Below are 26,381 nucleotides of genomic sequence, written 5' to 3'. Positions count from 1 at the left end.
GAATTCATTCATAATCCAATGCAGGGTCCAGCTGTCTTGGCCATACAAGAAGCATCTCAGTTTATCACCTGCACCATGCATGGCCCACAGGACTTCGTCCACCATCAATCTCTGACAGCGTGTTCAAGCACAACCCCAACAGGACTTCTGTGTAACACATATATGAATGCATTCCTGATGCTTTACTACTGGCCTTCCAACTGGAACACCTGGAAACATGGTCATGATCTTCGAATTCGTACCATACAGTTATGGAATCATCTATGATACTTCCAAGTTCGTGACCCTCCTAAACAATGTAGGGGGTCATGCCCACATTACTAGTGATAGCATACAAGCACCTCTGGCCAAAGGCAGATTCAACACTGAAAAGGCAATTCCTCCACTAACTAACCAAGACACTAGAGCAACAGTTATGACAAGTAATTTGCGAGGGAAGCTTGAACAGCAGGACACTATCTCAGATGTGGAGATATCTCTGTGAACTGAACAAGCCAACTTGATGCCAGATAGCGTGCTCTCGAGAGACACGAATTACTGCCTCAGAAACAGTTGGTGGTGATTTACTCAAATACGATATGACGTCCTAAAGTTCGTCCCGAAGGGCTGTACTGTGAGCACGCGATTCTTGTGTGTGCTCCTTTGTCAGCAATAAATACGGTACCGTGTTTACTCCACTAACTGGTTTCCAGCTTTATTCCGCAAGCCAGCGGCGCCGGAACTCCTGCACACCTAATTTCGCTGGGGGTGACTCTAATAATTTTTTTTAATTTGACATTTGTAATCGGAGCTCCGCACTCTCAACATCAGTCATCAAGTTCCTGATCTACGAGTGTTTTTCGTTTGCTGTCTCGTAGAGCATCGGCTCTTCCCATGAACTCCGTAAGTGATCGGGTCCGTGGAGCAATAGATGTGTTGTGTGTGATGGAGTAATTTTGTTGACTCAGCTTTTAAATGCCAAAAGAATGCTGTCGCGCATGCCGTAGCGCTTAGCCCACGTGAATCGTGTAGCGGTTATTAAGAAATGTCATATTACCTATCCTGTATGTCTATAATTGCCTTGTGGTTAGAAGGAACCAGACTGTGATGGAAACAAATCAAGTTAAAGCGTCTGAGGGGAATGCATGTGCAAGTTTTAGATGCCCATAAGATTGCCAGTGCACGGATATCTCAAATGCAGGATTTCTTCACGCGAAGCTCATTGCAGACTGTGTGAGTTGCAGACGGATGTCGGGCGTGAATTTGAAAGCTGTGGAGGCAATGGTGTTAGGAATTAATACAATAGTTTGTTTCAATTGGACATTGGGCACAAGAAAAGTTAACGATATGTTTGTTAAGAGCTATGTTGAGAAGTGTTCGTCATACAAATCTGAATTAGACAAATGGTGTATAATCATTCAGCAGACAAGCTTTCTTTAAATGACTGTCTTGCAATGTTTCGTACTCCTGCTTGTTATTAATGCATGATGTAAGATGGGTGTGTATCTGGGACTTCTTTTGTGGAGAACTAAGTGTCTGGTGTTGTGTATATTCATGACATTCATGCTTGGATGCTTTATTGCTTTGACACCAATTACTTCGGGTAAGTTGCCAATTCACCGTGTTTGTTGCTGAGTGACTAATAACGTAAAATGTTTGTTTAGCACGTTAACAATTTACAGATGTCTGTGACTGTGCGGATAAACAATCAAGTGATTTAACTGAACGGAAAACCGAAGAACAAACGTATCAGACAGAGGGTGACGAAGCTAAACATAAACTAGCCGTGCTAGTTCCTTTTAGGGACCGTTTTGACGAACTTTTGGAATTTGCCCCTCATATGCACAAGTTTTTGAAAAGGCAGAATATAAATCATCAAATATTTGTATTAAATCAGGTAAATATTGTCTTTCTGGCTTCAGAATAATACTACAGTAAGAAATGTTCAGCCAGGTTTGTTTCTTCTGCGCATTGACACGAGAATTTTGTTTTAAAGATCGACAGTTACCGCTTCAACCGTGCAGCGTTGATCAACGTTGGATTCCGAGAAGTGTGCCCAGAATGTGACTACATTGCAATGCATGACGTTGATCTTCTCCCACTTAATTCACAACTGTCATACGGATATCCAGAGAGTGGTCCATTTCATGTGGCATCTCCACAGCTGCATCCGCGCTACAACTACTCAACATTTGTTGGAGGAATATTGTTAATTAAGAGGTAAGTATATAGCTGTCAATATCTTCGTAAACATTTCTGTGTATTTCCGCAATTGTTTCCCATTACCATTCAGTTAGGTGGTTTGCGTAATTACTTGATTGAGTTGTTGACACACATGGTATACTGCGAACTATGGGTGAAGGGCAACAGGCAGATTCCTTATTTCTCGATTTCTTAAAGCATTTGATACAGTGCCCCACTGCAGACTTAATGAATGTATGCACATTTGGAATTGGTTCGCAGACAGGCGAGTGGCTTGAAGACTTCTATCGAACGGGATGGTGCAGTGGTTAGCGTTCAGTACTCGCATTTGGGAGGACAGTTGTTCAAGCCTGTGTCTGGCTATCCTGATTTGGGTTTTCTGTTATTTCCCTAAATTGCTTCAGGCAAATGCGAGGATGGTTCCTTTGAAAGGGCACAGCTGATTTCCTTCCCTAATCTGAGCTTCTGCTCTGTCTCTAATGACCTCATTGTCGATAAGACGTTAAGCACTAATCTCCTGCTGCTCCTCTTTGAAGACTTCTTAAGTAATAGAACCCAGTATGTTGTCCTCAATGATGAGTGTTCATCAGAGGCAAGGGTGTCATCAGGAGTGCTGCAGAGAAGTGTGACAGGACCAGTATTATTTTGTATATACATAAATGATCTGGCAGAGAAGATGGGCAGCAATCTGAAGTTGTTTCCTGATGATGCTGTGGTGTCCGGGAAGGTATTGAAGTTGAGTGACAGTTGGAGGATAAAAGATGACGTAGACAAAATTTCTTGTTGGTGTGATGAATGGCAGCTGGCTCTAAATGTAGAAAAATGTAAGTCAATGCAGACGAGTAGGAAAAACAAACTCATAATGTTCAGATACAGCATTAGTAGTGTCCTGCTTGACACAGTCCCAGTGTTTAAATAACTGGGTGTAACATTGCATAATGATATGAAATGGAACATGCATATGAGGACAGTGTTAGGGAAGGTGAATGGTGCGCTTCAGTTTATTGGGCAAATTTTGGGAAAATATGGTTCATATGTAAAGGACCGCAATGTAGGACACTAACGTGACCTAGTCTGTAGTACTGCTAGTGTGTTTGTGATTTGTACCAGGTCAGATTTAAGGAAGGCATTGAAGCAATTCATAGGTGGTCAGCTAGGTTTGGTACCAGTAGGTTTGAACAACATGTTAGTAGTATGGAGATGCTTCGGGAACTCAAATGGGAATCCCTGGAGGGAAGGCAACATTCTTTTCTAAGAACTCTATGAGAAAATTGAGAGCACCGGTATTTGAAGTAGACAACAGAACGATTCCACTGCCATCAACATACTTTTCGCATAAGAACCACAAAGATAAAATACGAGAAATTGGGGCTCATATGGACGCATATAGATTGTCATTTTTCCTTCACTCAATTTGAGTGTGTTACAGGAAAGGAAGAGACTGGTAGTGGTACAGGGCACCCTCCGCCACCCACCGTATGGTCACTTGCAGAGTATATATATAGATATAGTAGAATTTGTCACACAATTTCTAGTAGTAATTGTGATCCTTTAGTAGGAGTAATATTATTGGAGGTGATACACCTTGCCTTTCTCAGATGTTTTAACTGATTTACTGAACCATTTACAGTGGGACCGACAGTTGTGAGCTTCACACCAAGGTGCAATTTGGCATTTTATAACTCCTTAAATGATGTTAACAGCACTATTTATCTCATAAATTGCCCATAGAGTAAATCTTTACTTTAAAACTCACATTCAAAGGTGCTCTCCTCATAAACATCAGAGTCTTTTATGTTCATTTGCCAATTATGTTACTTCTGGTATGTAAGACATTAGTAAAGTGATGTATGTCTTCAAAGAATGATAATGGAAGAGGCAATATAATGTTGATTAAAAAGGAGTGTGATGTATCAAATTATTTAAAAAAACATTACTTATTATTTAAAAAATTGGTTTTCAGGGAGGATTTCCAAAAAGTCAATGGAATGAGCAATAAATATTGGGGCTGGGGTTTGGAAGATGATGAATTCTATGTTCGCCTAAAAGAAGCAAAGCTTCAGATATCTCGTCCTCAAAATATTACTACAGGAAAAAACAATACATTTAGGTAAGAAAAACATGGAAGCTTCTTTAGTCTGCCTCTCTCCTCTCTCTCTCTCTCTCTCTCTCTCTCTCTCTCTCTCTCTCTCTCTCTCTCTCTCTCTCTCTCTCTCGTGTGTGTGTTCGACGTGTGCGCGCGCGCATAAGCAACAATTTAATGCAAGTAAATGGGACACTAGAAGGAGATTATCACTCTGCAGTAGGAGAGCTTCTGTGAAGTTTGGGGTACTGGCAGAATTGAGGCTGTTAGCATGGGGCGTGAGTCGTGCTTTGGTAGCTCAGATGGTAGAGAACTTGCCCACGTAAAGCAAAGGTCCCGAGTTCGACTCTTGGGGTCCAGCACACAGTTTTAGTCTGCTAGGATGCTTCAATTGAGACACTGTTTGCTACATTTTAAAATTTTCAAAGTTTTTTTAAAATGAGAAAAGTGTGCTCAGATTGGGCATTAATATGTAAGTTTTAGTCTTTGCTGTAATCTGTTACAGTTTTTATTCTCTCTACACACACACACACACACACACACACACACACACATTGTAATATGGTATTTCTTATCCCCTTGTGGTCATAGCACTCTCTTCAGTTGGCTTGTTCGATGTGCTGTTGGTACATGTTTTATGATGAAACCTGTGTATTGTGAGTCTTGTTGTTATTACTCTGGTCCAGTGTGGCTGGTTTGTTGAATTCCAGGTGTCTCTTCTCCCAGTCCATGATGTTAATCAGTTCCTAATATGATTCTCTGGAAGGTAGGCTCCGGTGTTGTAAATCAATGTCCTCTATGAAAGAACTCTTTCGTGAATTAATGTGTAAGTCTGGATTGCAGTGTTTTTCACACTCCCAGTATACTTTTCATGAACATTGTCTTGGTTTTTTATATTCTTTTCATGTTGACGATCTTAAATTTTTCCCACATGATCTCTCATACATATGTCTTAAGATGTTAAGATGTTGTGCCGCAGCTGCTTTGAATAGTGTCATCGCTGTGGTTCTCAGCAAATTGGTTATGTTTCGAATATTTTGTGAGGCCTTGATGCCTACTCCTGCTCTTTTCAGAATATGCATACTGTAAGATGTTGCTGTTGTCTGTAGTGTTATCCGCAGGTATTTATATTTCCCTACTATTTGCAGTGGTTCATATTGTGGAGTTATAATCTCATTGGTGATATTTTTCCTCCCTTCCTAAATGTTATTTGAACTATCTTTTCTTGGCTTACTTTTAGATCATTTTCCTTTGCCCCTGTTGCTAGTCTTCGTTGTGCCCTCTGTATGGCCTCCCTTTCTGCTGATCCTTACACTGTGTCCCTCTCTCTGTAGAACTGTATCTGCATTTGAGACACCATTATGTTTGTCACATCAACTATATAGATGTAGCAGAGGGTTGGGCTCATAGGGTGTTCTTGGATAACTCTATTCATCTGCATAATTTGCTCTGATCTTTCAGCATTGTTGCATTTTTGAATCAGATTTTGTTGAAGGTGTGCCGCAATTGCTTACACTAGTGGGTCTCCCTCCTTGGTCATTCTCTTCAGTTTCTCCATTAGTTTTCCTTTACGACTGAGTTGAACTCTTTATCGAGATCTACAAAGACTGTATAATACTCATCTCTCGCATGTCTCAGTGTCTCTTCTATTTGGTTCATTAAGCACTTCACTGTTTATATCATGCTTCTGCCCTTTATGAATGCAAATTGGCTTTCCAGGATGTTTCCCAGGGTATGTTGTTTTTTCTGAAGAGACAGTGAAAAACTTACTAAAGAGTTTTTTCCCTAAACGAGTATACTTGTTTGGCATCATTCTGGTCCATGTACCTAAAATGTTGATCATCAGCCTCTGACATGCTATTGTTATGTGCAGGCTGTCATTGTTTGTTATTTATTTTGATATTCACCAAATAACTGAATAAAAATATAAATATGCCCTGCAATATTTTTTTTTTCTTCCAAATGTGTTGTAAATGATTTGTGGTTTCTTATTTCATCCAAAAAAATCTGTCTGCTTCAGTGAGTTTGCCTCCATAGTTACTGCACACACTATTAGGGGCCATGGAAAAAGGCATAATAACTATTCTCACACAAGCCCAAAATATGTGACCCGGGCTAATTTTGTGAATGTATATTTATTTTATTATGAAAATGCTATGTAGAGGCTGTATATTTATGCTAAACTGAAGCAGCTTTATTATGGGTTGATTCATAACAATACTGTGTACCAAATATTATATATTGAAACGCTGTTCATTCTGAAACTTTATGATGCTGATGTGACAAGTCGTGTGATACATGTGACATGGACACAACAATTTGTTCAAAGCCCTTTTCAGAAATATTGAGCCATTCTGACTTCTCAATTATGTCTCATAAATATTTGATGAGATTCTTGTCAGGCAATCTGGGTGGCCAAATCATTTGCTCAAAATGTACAGAATGTTCTTCAAACAAAATGAAAAAAATTGTGGTTGGGTGACATGGCGCATTGACTTCCATAAAAATTCTGTCATTGTTTGGGAACATGAAGTTCATGAATGGCTGAAAATGATCTCCAAGTAGCTGAACATAACCATGGACCCCCAGTCCATCCCATGTAAACACAGCCCACACCGTTATGGAACTACCATCAACTTGCACAGTGCCTTGTTGACATTTGTTGTGGTGTCTGCGCTACAGTCAAACCCTACCATCAGCTCTTATCAACTAAAACTGGGACTCATCTGACCTAGGGTCCAACCTTATGGTCATGAGACCAGGAGAGGCACTGCAGGCAATATCCTCCAAGGCATTCACATCAGTCATCTGCTACTCTAGTCGATTGACACCAAATTTTACCACACTGTCCTAATGGATATTTTTGTTGTGTCCCATATTGATTTATGTGGTTATTTCATGTAGTGTTGCTTGTCTGTTAACACTGATAACTCTATGTAAACACCGCTGCTCCTGGTCATTAAGGCTATCATTTAAATATATGAGAAACAGTAGTGGACCTAAGATTGAGCCTAGGAGAACCCCATACAAGATTTCTCCCCAATCAGAATTATGTCCCTGGATTCTGTTGGTTGAATTACTACTAAGTACAAATTTCTGCATTTTTTTGGTTAGATATGACATGATCCATTGGTTGGCTATACCATCAATCCCATAAAACATCAATTTATTTTGGAGTGTAGTATGATTCACAATCAAATGCCTTGGATAGGTCACAGAAAATACCTACTGGTGCTATTTTATTATTTAATGCTTGTAATATCTGATATGTGAACATGTAAATGACATTTTCAGTGGAGCAACTCTTCTAAAAGCCAAGCTGTGATTTGCTGAGGATATTATTGTTGCCAAGGTGAGATACTATTCTAGAATACATCACCTTCTCAAAAATTCTGGAAGATGATGTCAGCAATAGATCTGTAGTTATTGACGTCTCTCTCTTATCACCTTTCTTGAAGAGGGGTTTAACAACGGCATATTTTAGTCTCTCTGGAAAAATGCCTTGAGTTAATGATGCATTACATATTTTGGACAATACCGGACTTCTTATATGGGAACAAACCTTTAGTACTCTATTGGAAACACCATCAACACCAGAAGAGCTTTTATTCTTGAGAGAATGTATGACCCTCTTAATTTCAGAAGTAGAAGTTGGCGGTATGTTAATATGATGTAATTGTATGAGAGTTACTTCTTCAACATATTGCTGTGATCTTTCTCTGGAACTGTTGGTCCCTATTCTTTCTACTATGTTTAAGAAATGGTTATTAAATACATTTGATACCTGTGACCTGTCATTTATTACCCTTACATTCAATTCAATAGTAATGTTATCCTCTTCTGTGGTTGGTTGTCCTGTCTCTTGCTTCACTATATTCCACATTGCCTTAATTCTGTTGTGAGATGTACTGATTTCTGACATTATGTGCATTTTTCTTGATTTTTTAATAACGTTTCTTAGTAATTTTGAGTAGTTTTTGTAGTGCGAACTACTGCAGGGTCTCTACTTGTTCTTGCCAAAAATTGAGCGAGATGGCACAGTGGCTAGCACACTGGACTCGCATTCGGGGGGACGACGGTTCGATCCTGTGTTCGGCCATCCTGATTTAGGTTTTCCGTGATTTCCCTAAATTGGTCCAGGCAAATGTCGGGATGGTTCCTTTGAAAGGGCATGGCTGATTTCCTTCCCCATCTTCCCTACACCGATGAGACTGATGACCTCGCTGTCTGGTCTCCTCCCCCAAAACAACCTAACCCAACCCCTCTTGCCAAAAGATATATTTCCCTTTTCCTTTCACAAGATACTTTATCCCCTTAGTGATCCATGATTTTTTTACATGATTGTTTAATGTCCCTTCTGATTAGCTTATGCGGAAAGCTATTTTCAAATGCTGGTATGAATTTATCATGGACTAGGTTAAATTTTATATTGGCATTTGGTTCTTTATAAATTTCATCCCAGGCTGTTTCTTGTAAACTGCTCTTAAAAACATTTGCCCTGTAGTCATTAATGATTCTGACTGACTTCCACAAAGGTGTATCCACACTGTATGGCACTATGTTATTTATCATGACTAACTGTGCATCATGATCAGAGAGAGTATTTGTTATTGGGTAAACAGTTATTTTCTTGCTTTGTGCCTCATCAAAGAAAACATTATCAGTTCGGGACCTACTGTCTTTATCCGCCCTTGTTGGAAAGTTAACTACTGAGAGCAAATTGTAGAATCCAAATAAGGATTCCAAATCATTTTTCCTATCAGAATCCTTTAGAAAATGTACATTGATACCACAGACTGTTAACTGCTTGCCGATGTCTGACAGACAGAACAGTAAGGAAACAAGGTTCCTCATAAATAATTCAAAATTTCCCAGTGGGGATGTGGTATACTGTTACAATTAAAAGTGGACTGTTTTTCAGCATTAATTCACAAGCACACACTTCTGTGTGCTGGTCACTACAAAATCTACTTGTGTCAATGCTTTTGAGCTTGTGTTCTGTCTTAAAATATGCAACAACTCCTTTTCCCATATTAGTTCTGCATGAGTAAGCTGCTAGACTGTAATCTTTTGTATATAATTTATCTAACCACAGACAGGCACAGAATGTCTATCTTTTCCTCTAAATTTTGCAAGCAGGCAAGAAGCTGTTCTACCTTATTACTCAGTTCTCTAATATTTTGGTGGAATAAGCTAACCTTACTTTTCTGTGTTGAATATTACATGACATGACCGACAAGTCAAGATGCAACCACTGTGCTGCATTGTACATGGGCATGACAGCCTACAAGCTGTCTGTCTGCATGATTGGTCACTTACAAACTGTATCCCAGAAACAACTGGACCACCCAGTTGCTGAGCATGCTGCCCAACATTACCTTTCTTGTCAAAAGCTTACTTGTTTGACAATCTTTTTTGTTGTTCGTATCTGGGACTCAGCATGTCTGCCATATGGTGAGCAGCAACTATTCTTTTCATAGTATTGTTATTATTCCATTCCAGATTTTCCATTGTTTAAAATGACAAATATTGTAACTGTTTTTGACCATGTCACTAGACAATAGCCTTTTTGAGGAAAATGTTCTTTATGTCTTCACAAAACTGTTCTCGTCTTCTGACATGGTGTAGACGTTAGCTATGAAGCAGCTGATGCAGGGTTGTCATGAAATGGAGTACAGTTTCTCCCATGAAGATAATTGATTTAAATTGGTTACAATACATAGATTTGAATGTATAACACAATGTATCATAGCCAAATGAACCTAATTGTTGTCCACAGCAACACAGTTTGGCAACATGGACTTCGTCACTTGCCTGCGGCCACACTCATGCAGACCTCAAGCCCTTCAAATTTATCTCTCACTCCTCCTCAAAACATGGAGCTACTTTCCAGCTTGATGTGGATTGTAGTGCTACAAATTTGATGTAATGCCATTATAGTCATATTTTGCAGCAGTGTCTATAAATGCTGTCAGTGAAATGACAGCTCAGGATGAAGCAGCACCTGGTATTGTAAGGTCACATTGTTTATAATCTTGTGGTGTGATGTCGTAGCACAACACTAATTTTTTTTTTTAAATCACTTCCATGTTTTCATATGCTTAGATCATATTGCTAATATTTAGTAAACAGTTTTGCTTTCACATGTCCACACTTTTCAGATTATATTGATTGCCTTTGGCTCAAAATCAAAGCAGTAAGTAAATCTCATAAAGAAACAGTAAGCCTAATGATGGAGAGTCATTTAAGTGGTCTCTTTGCAGAAGTTCTCATTAATTCCATAGAAAATAAACAATTAAGCAATAAAAAAGACTTATGCTGAAATAATCTCGAGCTCAAGGTAACTAGGTGATTTTTTACTTTTTAAGGGCTCCACATACATACTTACGTCATTACATGTCAAATTTAACAACCCACACCACATAATTTTCGCAGTAGAAAATGAAAAAAAAAAGAAGTATTAATTATCTGGACATTACCAATAAAACTTCGTTACTAGTTTATAAAAAGCTAGATGCCACAATATCCATGAACCCTACACATCCAGACTCACAAAAACAAGTTTTATTCAAGGCATTTATCCACATAGCTTATAAATGTCTTTTAAATCCTGAAGTTTTTAACCAAGAAATGAAGGTGACCAATAAGATAGCTACAAAGAATTGAATACGGCTAAATAGTGATTAAGTCTATCCACAAGAAAGTGAAACATGTGCAAAAGATTAGTAAAAAAAGTTTCACATACACAGAACAAACATGATCTGCCTGAAGTATGTCAAGTCGCTTTGCATAGACCAATCTGGGATGTATTTCAGAAAGTGGTTCCAAGAACTACATCAGACATGACAAAGCACACAGCTGTGAAATAGCTTCTACATCTGAAACAAAGGCTATCTAGTTTCAGTAAATAATGTTCAACCTCTCCCCATTATTAAAAAGGGAAAGAACCAGACCTAAGGGGACCTTAGAAATATGTATGTTCACAATAAAACTCAAAAACATAAAATAATAAATGAAGCAGATAACTTCACTAACAGTGAAAGCAAATGCTTCACCAATTTTATGGACCTTATAAAAGCAAAGAAATCTACACTGGTTTTAATCCACTGTACAAAATCTTGAAATACTGTTGTGTGTGTGTGTGTGTGTGTGTGTGTGTGTGTGTGTGTTTCCCATAAATGGTTGTTTTTAATAGATTGTGAAAGGAAAGAAGAGATGTTAAGTCACACTGTCAAATGCCACACCTTTGATAACTAAGCCTTGAAGGTAAACATATCTTTAGAACAAAAACACAAGCATTGTTAACTGAGAAGTGTGCACATGTAAAAGCAAAAGTGTTTACAATCCAAGCCTTTGAAAACAGTGGAATGATTACAAAAAGATCTATTGTGCTGCACTATCAAGCCACAAGACTGTAAACAATTTGTCCTTACAGTACCGACTGCTACTTCCTTACTAGCTGTGTGGGTTACATTTTTATTTTTGTTGCTTACAGAAATTTGCTGCAAAACGCAACAATATCGTCGTATCAAATTTGCATCATCTGTTTAAGCTACACATCTGCAGAAAAGCAACAGACAGCAACAGGAGACTATGCTATAGCAGTTTAAGTTAGGATAGATTTTACTTTATAGCATAAGGATATGTCCTGTATCAGACTTAAACATAATAAGGCATGGGGCAGTAGAGGAAAATCTGAAACACACAATGCTATGCCCATATGGGCAGAAAAAACACATGAGTTAATAATTTTATGCGACTGGTTGCAGCCATAAACATAATGCTACAAAATGATTTTGATGTTGGAAAAATGGTTGTGTAATAGTTGCTGTTATAAAATGATTTAGTGTGGATTAGCTGCTGTGATCTAAATTAATACACATACTGCAACACACATTAGCAGTCCTTTCAGATTATTTTGTTTGTACATGAGAAAAACAGATAATGATTTCAAATGGGGAAAAATGTTCTGATAATATAGGAATTCAATTCATCTAAATAGTTCAGTAAATAGCTATCACCCATAATGCTTTGATTTTCTATGGATGATGTTTAGTTCTGCAGGAACAGAAATTTTGCTGTTAATGAATTGACACACCAGTCCTGATTTTATTTTTAGTGTGTGTGTGTGGGGGGGGGGGGGGAGGGGGGGGGGGTCCATATAGGGTTTGTAGCGGTTACTCAGTTACTCATTCTGTTTAATTTTCGTTTTATTTTCCAATTCCTTTTCAGAAAAAAATGTGGAAGTTAGAGATTCAGCAGGTAATTTGTCTCTTTTCCCCATTACTTTCGCAGCAGCAATTGGGAAGAAGCAAATGCTTCTGTTCTGCCCATAATAGTATACTTATGTGTTATGTATATAAGGAGTGTTGTGAAAAAGCAAAATTCTTTGATAATCAGTGATATTCACTACACTCATTAAAGATAATGTGTGTTTCACCTTCAGATGAATTAAATTGTTTGGAAAACCAAATGCGTTCAAATATTACCGAGGCTTATTTTCTTTGTTTATAGTCCAATCAGCGAAGGAAAACTTGGAGAAAAAATTGTGTAGTTGCAAATTTTTGTACAGTGGTGGTGGTGGTGGTGGTGGTGGTGGTGGTGGGGGGGGGGGAGTATAATGAACAACCCTGTCTTGTGGAGTGCAAATGTGGGGGGGAAGTGGGGTATTTAAAGGTAATTTTTTTATCCTTTTTTTTTCTTGAATATCTCAAAAAGAGCAGCTTCTAAGGAAAATGTCTCGCTGCACAAAATTAAACTGCATTAATTATTTATTCTACACAGTCACAGTTTCCAAATGTAGCCAATATGATTACAGTTAAAACTGCATTAGATTTCCTACCAAAAAAGATCCTATTCATTTATCTCTAGGAGTAATAGTTTCCACATTGCAGGGGATGGAGAAATTGCAAATTATTAAAAATATTTTTTAATGTATATTGTTAAATAATGTGGGTTAAGAACAAATATTAAATGATTATACTAGATATAAATGTATTAGAACCGTCTTAAGGGATAAATTGTGTTCTTGGGGTGTAACAGCCTGGTAAGATGGAGATGGAGGCTAGAAGTGTGAGGGTAAGTACATTGCCGGATTGTGGTCATGCACTTACTTCCTTCATAGGTCTGCAAAATGAAGAGTGTGCAGGTAATTCCCCATTTTTCTCTACCACACTCCATCACAAAAAGCAACTACAAGGTGCCTCACAAAGTTATACCAACCCTTCTGCAACTTGCTTATGAATCACTGGCTCCGTAATGTGCAGGTGAGCCTGAGGGTGTTATTTTCCACAAAGTCTGTTAACACTACATACAATATAGATAATTATATCAACACACAAAAATCATGTGGACAGAATCTATGTAAATCTCTGCACACTGTTTACAATGCTAGAGGGAATTTGATTCTTAGTCTGTATGGCAGCTATGGCATTCTTCTGGGAAAGGCAACTTCCCTCTTCATGAACACTGTTCAGTTTTAAGTTTACATACCAACTTTACCCCCACAGCTTTTCTTGCCCCGTTCTCTCACATGAATAGAGAAAATAACTTCACTGAGGTCATGTATATATTATGATGTTATTTTCAGTTTATTAAGTGACTAATTACTTGCAGTTGTTAAATGAGCTATTATGTGAAGAAGTTAAACAGCTGCAGCTGTCAATGTGTATTTGACAGTGCTGATTTTATTGTTGCCATTGTCAGTGAGTGGAATACTTTTTGTAGATTGGCAGTATCAAATGTGTCACCCCAGCCTCAGCTTCCCCAACATCTGAAGAGGCCCAGAGGCTTAAATTGTCTGCTCTACAACAGAAGGTCACCTAGGTGTTATAGAACTTCAGATTTTTCAGCACAAGTCAAGCAATGCATTACAACAGATTACTCTTCTAGATCTGAACATGATCAGTCCTATTCCAGTAAATGTAGTAAGTTTCTGGTCATTCATCAATTCACCACCTAGTGACTTCACTGTTACATGGCTTTATAATATGCTGCCGATGATAGACAGCAGCAAGACACCACATTTACAAATCCAATCCTTTTCGCACCAGTGCTACATATTACAAATTACGCAGTTGTCAGTCATTGTTTATAGAAACAATTTTACATAGAAGCTCACTGAATAATTATAAAGAAGAACTCAATTAACTTAAAATAACTTTAATATACAAACATGAGGTCAGTGAAGTAATTTTGCCTACTTATATAAGAGAACTGGACAGGAAATGCTGGGGCAATATAGTCTCTAAATTGAAAAGTGAGCAGTACTTGGGTGGAGGAAGTCTCCTTTTCCACAAGAACACCACAACTGCTGTAGAGTGTGACTAAGAATCAGTTTCCCCTTTAGCAGTGTAGAAAAGGCAGAGGTTTGTATAGAATCAGCCCATATGCTTTTCTTGCATTTGTATTGTTAACAACTCATATATGTATTGAATATAGAGTTATCACACATTGTGGAAAATAAACACCCCTCCCTATGGGCATCTCTGTGCACTGCTTTGCCTGAGATTCATAACGTGAGCTGTGGAAGGGTGAGTATAACTTTGTGAAATATCCTGTAGTTGCTTTTAGTGATGCAGTGTGATATAGATATTGAGGAATTGCCTGCTCGCTCTCCATTTTGCAAATCTATGAAGAAGGGAATTTCATGACCACCTGCCTTCCCTCGTGTGTACAGTCCATCCAGCCCCATCCGTCTACCCTGTTGTCCAGCCCATCACACCCTTAGAACACAATTTAACCCTTAATACAGCTCTTGACTAGAAGAAGGGTTTGGTTGGTAGGACATGTTTTGAGGCATCAAGGGATCACAAATTTAGCATTGGAGGGCAGCGTGGAGGGTAAAAATCGTAGAGGGAGACCAAGAGATCAATACACTAAGCAGATTCAGAAGGATGTAGGTTGCAGTAGGTACTGGGAGATGAAGAAGCTTGCACAGGATAGAGTAGCATGGAGAGCTGCATCAAACCAGTCTCAGGACTGAAGACCACAACAACAACAACAGCTCTGTGTCACTTTGACGTGGTACACAAATTTAATATTTTTCTTAATCCACTTTGTTTAACAATAGACATCAATTTTATGCCACTAAAACATTATTTCTAATGATTGTGATTTTTCCATTCCTTGCAATGTGAAAACTATTGGTCCTAGAGAAGAAATAAATAGGACCTTTTTGTAGGAAATTCATCATAGTTTAATTTTGTACTGGGAAACATTTTTGCTAGAAGCTGCAGTTTTTAATTTGTTAAAGAAAAACATAAAAGAGAGATCTTTGAACACACCCATTCTCATGGTTACTCCGCACTGATCAGGATTTTTAGTATGTTGTTTATGGCTGTCCTTCAGCACTGTTCAAAATTTGTGATTACACAATATTTTTTCCTGTTCGACCTTTCCTGGTCTTTGTTGACTGGGCTGTTAAAGTTGTAGCATATCTGACATATTTTTATTTACATTTAAAACAATGATACTTCAGAGTTAATTTGTATGTCCCATTACTCTCTTTTGTGTTAGGTGTACTTGTGCATTACAGTTAGCCATAATAGTTTAAGAAATTGTTCTGTTTGTTTGCTGTTATCTATTCCTGTTGTTTCAATCTTTTCAAAAATTGGCCTTCTGTTCCAACCCTAGCAAATATTTTATTTAATCTGTACTCAGTCAAAGATTAGTTTGAATGCCACATTGCTTACTAGGTTTGGTTCTGTTGTAGCAGTGGCATACCCATGCTGTCCGCTGACCATTGAACTAACTTATGGAGCCAGTTATGGGAGATCAAAGAGTTTAATGTAGATCGGCAATTTTCACATTTCCATATCACTGCCAGAGGTGATAATATTCTGGGACTAACTTAGGATTGAACTTAGGACATTTGGATTGTAGTCTGACACTTACCTATTGGATTCAAGTTTAGTTTGGTTCACAGAACTAGAGATATCGAAATTTGTAGGTATTCAAAAGTAATTTCCCAATCTGCCTAAAATAGCAAGTCAGTAATTATAGTCCAAAACTTATTTCTTAATGGGCAGTGGAGGGGTGATGGGAGAATAATGAGAAGTGACAAGGGGGCATAGATTAGAGAGCATAGTAGTTGAGGAAGCTGTAGTATCTAGTTTGGGACTGATGTTTGCTGGGCATATTTTCAGAATGAAATCTGATGGATCAGAGTACTTTTATTCTGAATTTGTCATAAGAGGAAACAAGCGGGACATAGTGCTTAAAATCATAAATTGCAATAAGTGCAGATGTCTGGAGAGGCCTTCATCCAGTGGTAAATGAAATTATGACTGTTGCTAAACAAATAAATTACATTATTTGCTCAGGTATGTCAAGCTAAATCTCATGTTCATTCCTCCATTGGCAATTAGCAGTCAAGATAAGAATTGCTGCGAACATTTTCCTTTGTGCTTGGTTACATATGTCCATACATACCTTCATTGATGTCATTACGCCCCTCAGCAGGTTTGTTCTTCTGTGAGTTCATCTTTACACAGCAGTGTTCTCCATATTTTAACATTTATTTCTTTATAATAAAGTTGATTTCTTGTATTTTTAGAACAAGTGCCATTTGGAACAATAGATTTAGTAGTGTTGAGAATGGGCTTTCCTGGTATTTCATGTTCACATTTAGAATATGGTGTTCTTATCATAATGTAAAATGTCTTCCCAGAGCTAAAGACGAGCAGATTAATGTTGAATAAAAGTACTGCATCCCCACATGGGGCTCTCAACTCTCAAAGAGAGTGGGTGCTTGGGCAACACTGGATCGCAGCCCATACATCGCTATTTCCCATTCTGGTCTGCAAGCCTGTCCTTCTACTACTATTCTCTCCCTCTGCCCTTCCATGGGCTGTTCTTCTTGGTCTGACCACACATTACTGGTTTTTGATTTTGGACATTACTTTTTTCTGCCTCCCTCCCTCCCTCTTCCAGCGCTTTACACAACTTTTCATCCTACACTAAATGGTCTGCATTTTTAGGTCAGACGTACCTTACCTCTTCCAAATTTCACAAAAGTGTGGATCATGCAGGGAAGGTCACCCAATGGAGTGTATATTCCATCTTTGTGCATTTGTATCTTTGCATCATTCCTGTTTGGCAACAGTTATATGCCCAAAACCCAACACGATAGTCATTCCATTGTGGGTGTGTGTGCGGGGGCGAACGTCAAGTACCTGCATGGTGGTAGCCCCCTGCATACTGGTGCCTGAGCTGGAAACTCATCACGTTTGCTAAGAAGTATGTGCTCACCAAGGCTGGGACACAGGGACTCCAGGCAGTGAATTACTAGCCAAGTAGCCATTGTTGAGGCCGTGTGGATGCCTCCCGTTCAGAGTGGGTGGCACCATCGCAGATGACTCCCATATGAAACGGATTAAGCTTTATTCCGCTGTTGGCCAACGGCCCCAACAGTCGCTTCTGAAGGGAAAGGTTCTTACAATTCAGAGAGATATGCCCCAAAAAGGTTTCCTTCCCTGACAATGCAGTGGGAGGGATGTAGGACTAAGAGACAAGGGGAGAAGTAGCCCATAGTTTCCTAATACCTAGTTTGCTCTAGGATGGAAGTGGATTCCTTTTTGGCCACAAAGCTGTTATTCTTTGTTAAAACATTGTGGGTAGGTTTGGGGTAGTAGTAGCAATCTTGAAAATGAAGAGTGGTTCAGTTCTGATTAAAACAGCATTCCCTGCCTGGTCACAAGTGCTGCCGGCATGTAACAGTATGGGTGACACTTCTGTAACTGTAAACCCCCTCCCCAAAACAGTCTCATTATGGTAAAGGGTATCATTTTCCACCACAATCCTCTGTTACAAACCAATGACAAGTTACATGTCAATTTGGAGTGATGGGGCAGGAATTTTGTCTGCTGTGTCCAACAGGGACCAAAGGACAATTGGGCTGCTACTGGGCCTTCATCTTGGCCGTGGAAGGTGACTCATTGCCTGAAAAGGTGCAGGTGATGGCATATCAATGTGATGTGAAACCATATGTTCCCCTGCCCTACAGTGTTTCAGATGCATGAGATTTTGGCACATGTCTTAGTGTGGTAATGCTAGCCCTCTCTGAAGGGATTGTGTACGTAAGTTGTGCACAAATGTTCCTTGTGTCCGTCTACCCATCTGTGTCAGCTGCAGAAGGCATCATTCCCCATATTCACTGAACTGCACTGTCTTCTAATGAGAAAAGAAAATCCAAGAGTACAAGACTCTTGACTGACTGACATATCGAGAGGCCAAGAAGAAATATGATTGTCTGCATGCTGCACTTGTGATTACGACATATGCTATGGCTACAATGATGTAATCCTCTCTAGCAACAGTACCCTTACCCTTTATACCTTCTGTGTCAGGCTTTTCAGAGCTGCTTCCATGGCAGTGGTTGGGCACCCTCTTCCTACTGCTCCCCCTAACACCCACTTTGGGAACATTGCCTCTCCACCCGTCAAGGAAATTGGTGCCCAACACCCAGCTGGAAAAGCATCGCCCTCCTCCAGCATCTCTCATCAGGAGCAGGTCCCTTGGGACACTGCCTCCCACATTTCTGCTGATCTACAATGAGATGCCAGCCAGTGGCTGAAGGGGCCACAGGCTGCTGCTCATAGGACTTTGTTCCTTCTTTGCCCTGAAACTTATGCAGACAGGCCCTCACAGACATCAAAATCATCTACAGAGGAGGAGGAGGACAAGACAACATGTAGTCCTAGAAGGAGACTGGTGGCCTCCATGCTACCAGATCCTGCATGTTCTGCCTCTGTATCCGAGGCAGAAATCCTGGTGGTCCCAGTGGCATCGAATCCCCCCACACAACCTGATTCAGGACCAATGTATATTGATGCCATATCCTTGCATCCGGTGGCAGTAGATGACACGGGGCACAACCTGCTTGCTTGATCTCATCAAGTGCCCACTGGATACCGATAGCTGGTTCTCCAATGGAACTGTAGCAGTTTTTTCCACCACCAGGCTGAGCTTCGATGTCTCCTACATGTTTCCTCTGCTTTTTGTAGTGCCTCCAGGAAACTTGGATCCCAGCAATGTGGACCCTTATCCCCTGTGGTATTGGGGCTACTTTAAGAATCACGCTAACTGTGAAAGACTTATCAGGCAGAGTTTGCACATATGTTCTGATCTCTGTCTACAGCAAACATATGCCATGCAGAGGCTGTGGTTGCTTGTGTGAGATCGTCTCTGGATTTTACCGTCTGTGATGTGTCTCCCCCTCCCAATGGTGAAGTGTCTCAGAACGTGTTGTCTCCACTGATATCTCAGCTCTCCACACCCTTCATAATTTTGGGTCACTTCAATGCCCTAAGCTTTTGTGAAAGTTATCAAAAACTTGCTTGCAAAGCTGGAGTTTTGTCTCTTTAATACTGGTGCCCCCCACACTTCATGGTGGCATATGGCTCTTGTTTGGCCATTGGTCTTTCCCCGTGATGACTTGTGTTATAGGGATCACTTCCTGATCGTCCTGTCCCTCCTTAAGCATCACTCATGTGGACATCCACCCAGATGGGCCCTCAACAATGCTGATTGCTGTGGCCATTATAGATTATAGACAAGCTCTACAAGTCATAAGTGACTTCCTTTGAAGGAGCACCTCATTACCTTTAAACAGCTCCATGCCTGGGACCACCATCTAATAAAATGACTGAAACATTAATGCTGGGAATGGTATGATGCTACCATTACACAGCATACCATTCCTCAGGTTTGGTCAAAGATTTGATGCCTGTATTGATACCAGTCCCCAAAGGTGTTCCTAGTATCTCCTTGAAAGATGTTGCTACAGTGACCCATTTGTTGTTACCAATCATTTTGCTCTGCATTATGTCCAACCTTGTGCACCTGAGAATTATCAGCCTGCATTTTATGTTCTCAAACAGCAGATGGAGTGTATTCACTTACCTCTCACTACATGCCACTTGGAACCATATAATGCTGTGTTCAGTGAGTGGGATTTCCTCAGTGCACCAGCCCTTTGCCCTGACACAGTTCCAGGGCCACACCTTATCCATAGTCAAATGCTCAAACACCTATTGATGGATTGCCAACATTGTGTCCTAGCCATTTAAAACTGTATCTGGAACAAGTTTAAGTTCCCAGCTTAGTAACGAGGAAGCTGATTGTCTAGGTACTGAAACCTGGTAGACACCGCCTTGAGAGTCACAGCTATTGCCCAATTAGTCTCCCTAATGCTCTCAGCATGTTGATTGAATGCATGGTGAGCTAGTGGCTGTGTTGGGACTTTGGGTATGTGGGGGCCTTTTGAATCTGCCACAGAACTGTTTTCACCTAGGCTGTCCTATTGCTGACAGTTTGGTCTGCCTGGAGCTTGGTATCCAGACAGCTTCTGCCCGCCAACAACACCTTATTGCTGTCTTCAGTTTGCAAAGGGCTTGTGATGCCACATAGCGTCATCATATCTTCAGTATGCTACATGAGTGGAATCTCCAGGGACCCACGATTTTTGTCCTTATGTCACCATATTTCTTGGGTTCAAGTTGGGGCTTCCCACGGTACTCTCTGTATACAAGTGAACAGGGTCCCGCAGGGTACTATATTGAGTGTGTCGCTTTTCCTTGTGGCTATCAGTGGTCTAGTTACAGCTGTGGGTTCTACAGTGTCACCCTCCTTGTATGCTGACAATTTTTGCTTGTACTATTGCTCGTCAACTGTAGGTGTTGCTGAATGCCAACTGCAGCATGCCATATGAAAGGCACCGTCCTGAGCACTCACTCATGGTTTCAACTTTTGGCCACCAAGACATACGTCACAGGCTTCTGTTGCTGTTGTTCTGTCCATCCACAACTACAACTCTGCCTCAAAGATGAGTTGCTGAACATGGTGGAATCTTGAATGAAATTAGTAGAGCACTTGCCTGCGAAAGGCAAAGGTCCCAAGTTCGAGTGTCGGTCTGGCACGCAGTTTTAATCTGCTAGTTTTATGGTGGAATCTTGTTGTGTTTTGGGATTGGTCTTCGGTGCCTTGTTGTAAATTCCTCATCTTCACCAGCTTAAGAAGAGGTGCTGGTCACTATCTGGGGCACAGATCTCTCTCTATTTCTGTGGCTTTATAAAGCTCTGGTACTGTCACATCATGATTATGGAAGTCTGGTATGTGGCTTGGCATTGCCTTTGGCATTGCAGATGCTGGAACCGATACGCCATTGTGGGGTCCGACTCGCAACAAGTGGCTTTTGGAATACCCCTGTGACCAGCCTACTTGTGGAGGCTGGGCCCTCCACTACGGACCAGACAATAACAGTGACTGCTCAATTATGGGATACACATTCGCTGCTCTCCTGAGCATCCGAACTACCATGTTCTTTTTCCTAGTAGGGAGTTCTACCTCCCAAAATAGAGGCCAGGAGTGGAGTCACAATTGCAGCATGCATATTGTGTCCACTGTGAACTCCAGCTTTCCTCATTGTTGCCTCTTGTCAGAGACTGATCGTGTATGCCTCCATGGTGTGCACCCCACCCTCAGATCTGTCCCGACTCATCCTTCGAACTGAAAGACTTTGTTGACCCATGGTCTTCTGCCACCTATTCCTAGCTGTCCTTGATGCATTTCCAGGTTCAGAAGTGGTATGCACTAAAGGCTTGGTGGTGACTGATGACCAGTTTTGCCTACACACATGCAAGGTGCAGTGAACTGTTCTCCCTGCCAAATGGATGCATTGTATTCATTGCTGAATTGATGGCCATCAAATAAGCCCTCATTCACATTTGTTCTTGCACGGGCGAGATTTTCATAATCAGCTGTGATTCCTTGAGTAGTCTTGAGACTGTTGACTAGTTCTGGACCCCTGGTCACATAGGGATCTCGGAGAATGAACATGCTGACCAGTAGGCAACAAGGATGCCGACTTTGGAGATAGTGGAACAAGCTCTTCGATCATCTTAGTGCCATCAGTTGGGAGCTTGAAACACAGAATAATGTGCTCTGATTTCTCGGAACAAACGGTGGGCAATAAAGGGGACTCCAATCACGTAGCAGTCTTTCTTTCATGCTTCTTGCAGGGAATCCACCATTCTCTTTCTGCTTTGTGTTGGCTGTTCTTGGCCGTCCCATGGCCATATCCTATGACATAAGGATCCACCCCATTGTTGGTGACCTACAACATACTGGATTGCCCAAATTTGGCTACCTTACGTCAAAATCTTAAACTTGCTGACATGCTGCCTTTGGTGCTAATGGACGACACCAAAGCAGCTGATCTGGTTTAATGTGTGTTACTCATGTAGGTGGTTTCTACTTCTTTTTGTGAGGTAGGCTACTTTGGTCTGGTCAACTGCTTGAGGGACTGGAGTGGTGCCCTGTCACCTGTTCTGATCCAGGGGGTCCATCTCTACTGCCCTTCCAACCATTTTACTCTTCTTGTTATTTTAAATTTGTTATTGTTTTAATTTCATATCATTGTCATTCACTGTCCTCAGATTTTATCAACTTGTTCACATTGCTAGTGTTCTTGTGATAATGGAGGGTGAGGCAACACTGGTCAGGTGCAGAGAATGCATCTCCCACTGCATAACATGTCCTGGGGTCCTCCAGCTACTTTCCGGGTGGAGCAATTCACTCACCTTACTCCTTCTCACCCCTCTCTCACTTCTACTTTCTTCTATCTCTGTTTTATTGATTCTCGGTTGCAATTAGGTTCATCAGGATTCATCATCTGTGTCCTTCCTCTATGAACCAGGTTGAAACCCTTGTCCTGCCATCCTGGAACTTGTGCTTAATCTCTAATGACTTCGTTGTTGATGGGATGTTAAACACTAATCTTCTCCCCCCCCCCCCCCCCAAATGACCAAATCAATCCAATTCTAAAAATACTGCACACTTAAGTGAAAGTTGATGTGAGAAACATGCCCATTACTTATCTATGTGCAGGCCAAAATGAACATAAAATCAGCAGTGGGACTTTTCTTGTTCTCTATTTGTTGTTACAAGAAGTACAGACAGTAATTTAACTATCTATTATATATTCTTGTATTGCATTTTCCTATTTTTGACAATGGAGTCTCATATGTTGCAAAGGTTTGAATTGGTGACAATTTTGCTGTGAACTTGTTGTAAGTATACCATTGGTTGTTTGATATGTTTGTAGCAGTATTTTACAGGTTTAAAAAGCTGTTCTTTTTAATTTTGTTCTATTTCTGTGGATTCAGAATACTAGATTAAATTGAAAATTCATGTACTCATTTTTTTTCTTCATGAGCAGGCACATGCATGATCGTGTAAGACGGAAACGTGATATGACCAAATGCTTCAATCAGATTCAGGTGACACGGCACCGTGATTTGGAGACTGGCATGAATACTGTTTCATATAAACTTGCAGAAGTAAGACAGATGAGTATCGATGATGCTCCAGTTACAGTTCTGAATGTAAAGCTCCACTGTGATAAGCTACTGACCCCATGGTGTGAGTGTGGTTCAAACAATCCCTCAGTACAACGAACTGCGACAGCCAGCAAGTTGAAGAAACCTGGAAAGTAAAATGCTAAAGTACAAATATGTTGTCATTGTTTTCAGTGCAGTATTATATAACATTTTGTAATAGTGAGTTGACAATAGTCATTCTGTGTTAAGATTGGAACAGGCGTAATATGAAGGTGTTTTGTATTGTACTTTTTGTATTGTTTACTACCTAGAAGTTTGCTACTTTATATTGTGTACCACATGTTTATTTTCTGTTAATTTTTCATATAATGTTTTACACTTCTAAATACATGTAATGTTACCTTTGCACACAAATATAATGTGCATCAGAAGCTTTAAACATAATGTTCATTGTATTTGTTGCTACTTTGATGTTGTACTGTGCATATTTTAAGAGATTGATAGGCAGAGAAATTTTCTGTATGATAAATGTGTTACCTTTTTATAATTACCCTTTCTGTTTTGTTTGTGCCAATTTAACAATTTGTGGAATGTGTTTTAGACATAGGTGCAATGCCACTTTTTGTCCTTATGGCCTTGCTTTCACACGAAGTTTTGAAAGAGGACATTAAACAATTAACATGTGAAAGTAAGAAAAATGAATGTTTAATGTGTTAAATGAGGTCTGCTGGTGCATAATATTTCTGGGAGTAGACTGGAAATTGTTATTCAAAGGAGCAACGTCATATTGCAGTAGTACCTGAACACAGAGCAGTAGACACTGAGCTTTTTAATCAGATGTAGGTGCTGTGTTGTAAAGTGTTCTCATGTTGATACAGTGAATTGAATAATTCTGTTTGTCGTGTGACTGTGATGTTGTCATGCCTTGTATTGGTTGTTGATATGACGGTCAGGTGCGCAATGGTCAGGATGAATAGTATCAGTGCAGTTAGATTGTGTGTGTCAGACACAAAGAACATTCCATATTAGAAATGCAGGCGCTGGGCTTTTGACATGCCACTGAGTCAAGGATGTACAGAGAGTGCCTCACTTTCGCAGGTGGGTGATGGATGAAATGATGTGTTGATGGCTGAATTGCTGTCAACATATACAGATAGTAATACAGAACAGAAGCCATAATGAACAAAATCTCTTGCCAACTACCACTGGCCAGCACCAAAATCATCCACTAGTTTGGTGAGACATTGTGCCGCACCATTACCCCAGCTAACCACAAGGCACTGAGATTAGTGTAGGCACAGAAACATAACATAAAGGACTTGAAAATTGGAAAAAGGCCACCTGGTGGGTGATCATTAGTCCACAAATTTTCACTTTTTATTTTTTTTTATAGAAACAAAATTAGCTGCACTTGATAGGTTTAGATGTGCTGGGCACTAATATGAACATTACAATTGTCTCTTTGGCATTTCATGTTCAAAGTCATATGTGTGGGGCATTACAAGAGCTATATGCAAAGGTGTTGTGACAAGGATTCCTCTGCCATGAATGAGTGAGGTGGACACTTTGTAACGATTCATGTTGAATGTTACTTAACTTGTTTCTTCTGCCTGGTCCATTGATGAATGAATGCGAAATTTTAATGCTTCACAAAATTTATTCACATTAATCGACATCCGAACTGTGCACTCGTCATGTAAACAAAACACGGACAGACTTCACTGATTTATTTGACTTCCAAAAGTAACTTCAAAACTGACTCCCTGCATCATCGCTGCATCGCTTTATATAGAATTTTAACAATAACTTCCGAAATAAAGATTATTAATTTGTATAATTTTGATTTACAAAACATAAAGAAACTGATGTTACAGCTGAGTAAGGTATAAAATACAATATTCAATGACAATATTTTGTAGTAATATCTTTAGTTTTCCATAAGAAAATCATTCTGAAATTTAAATACAATAATGTCTCTCGTATTATTTTAGTTACGTAAAGTTTGGATTTGGTTACTAATATTCAATGGTAGTACAGAGCTCGTGCTTTATCCGATTACATACATAAAATGCACAAATAAGGCCTCAAATTCTGGAAACTGGAAAACTGAGAGGTGTAAACAATTGGAGAGGTAATTAGAAATGTAATTACAAAGAATTTTAATTACAGAGGAAGACATAAAAATAAATAACAAATGAAAATACATCACTTGGTAATAACTTCCAAGCGGTTTCTCAAGAGCATTGATTTTACAAGTTAACATCTCTGCAGTCTCTAGTTATTTATTGCTAAGGACTTGTTACTTCAATTTCTTGATTAGTTACTTAATTTAGTATATGTACATAATTTTATCAATGACAACAAGCCACTGATAATTACAACAACGCACGTCCTTCCAGAGCATTCCACATGCCTTCGCAATGAATATCAAGGTTTTTATCTAATAGGACAGAATGATATATATGAAGACAGACATACAAGGCATTAAGAAGCACTGAATTGTCCGATAACTATCTGGATGCATATAAAAAAAAAAGGTGGTATCGGACATTTCATATGAATTTTGGGGAAGACTGTATCATTATAACTTTCAGTACAATTTGGAAACACTGCTTTACTCTATGACTCATGTGCACACCATCCAATCATGGGAGCATTGTCGAATGTGGAAACCAGGTGCAGTTGTAATTGTCAATGGCCACGGCTATGTGCTCTTGTGCTGCATTAATTCACTTGTTACTGGAATGAGTTTCGTGGCAGCTGGCAATGAATGTATG

At 39.7% G+C, this 26,381-nt stretch overlaps 1 protein-coding gene across 1 annotated transcript; it reads left to right on the top strand.

The window, feature by feature from the left end:
• Nucleotides 1–1,191: 1,191 nt before the first annotated feature.
• Nucleotides 1,192–25,399, top strand: LOC126252961 (beta-1,4-galactosyltransferase 7). The gene is made up of 5 exons (XM_049953976.1): nt 1,192–1,582; nt 1,662–1,876; nt 1,976–2,199; nt 4,145–4,291; nt 23,484–25,399. Exons 1-5 carry the CDS (start codon nt 1,474–1,476, stop codon nt 23,758–23,760), a joined length of 972 nt encoding a protein of 323 aa, XP_049809933.1. The 5' UTR covers nt 1,192–1,473; the 3' UTR covers nt 23,761–25,399.
• The last annotated feature ends 982 nt before the right edge of the window (nt 25,400–26,381 follow it).

This window comes from Schistocerca nitens, chromosome 4 (assembly GCF_023898315.1).
Source record: "Schistocerca nitens isolate TAMUIC-IGC-003100 chromosome 4, iqSchNite1.1, whole genome shotgun sequence".
NCBI classification, from domain to species: domain Eukaryota; kingdom Metazoa; phylum Arthropoda; class Insecta; order Orthoptera; family Acrididae; genus Schistocerca; species Schistocerca nitens.
Note: the sequence above shows the minus strand (reverse complement) of the source record. Positions and strands in the feature narration are given on the sequence as shown.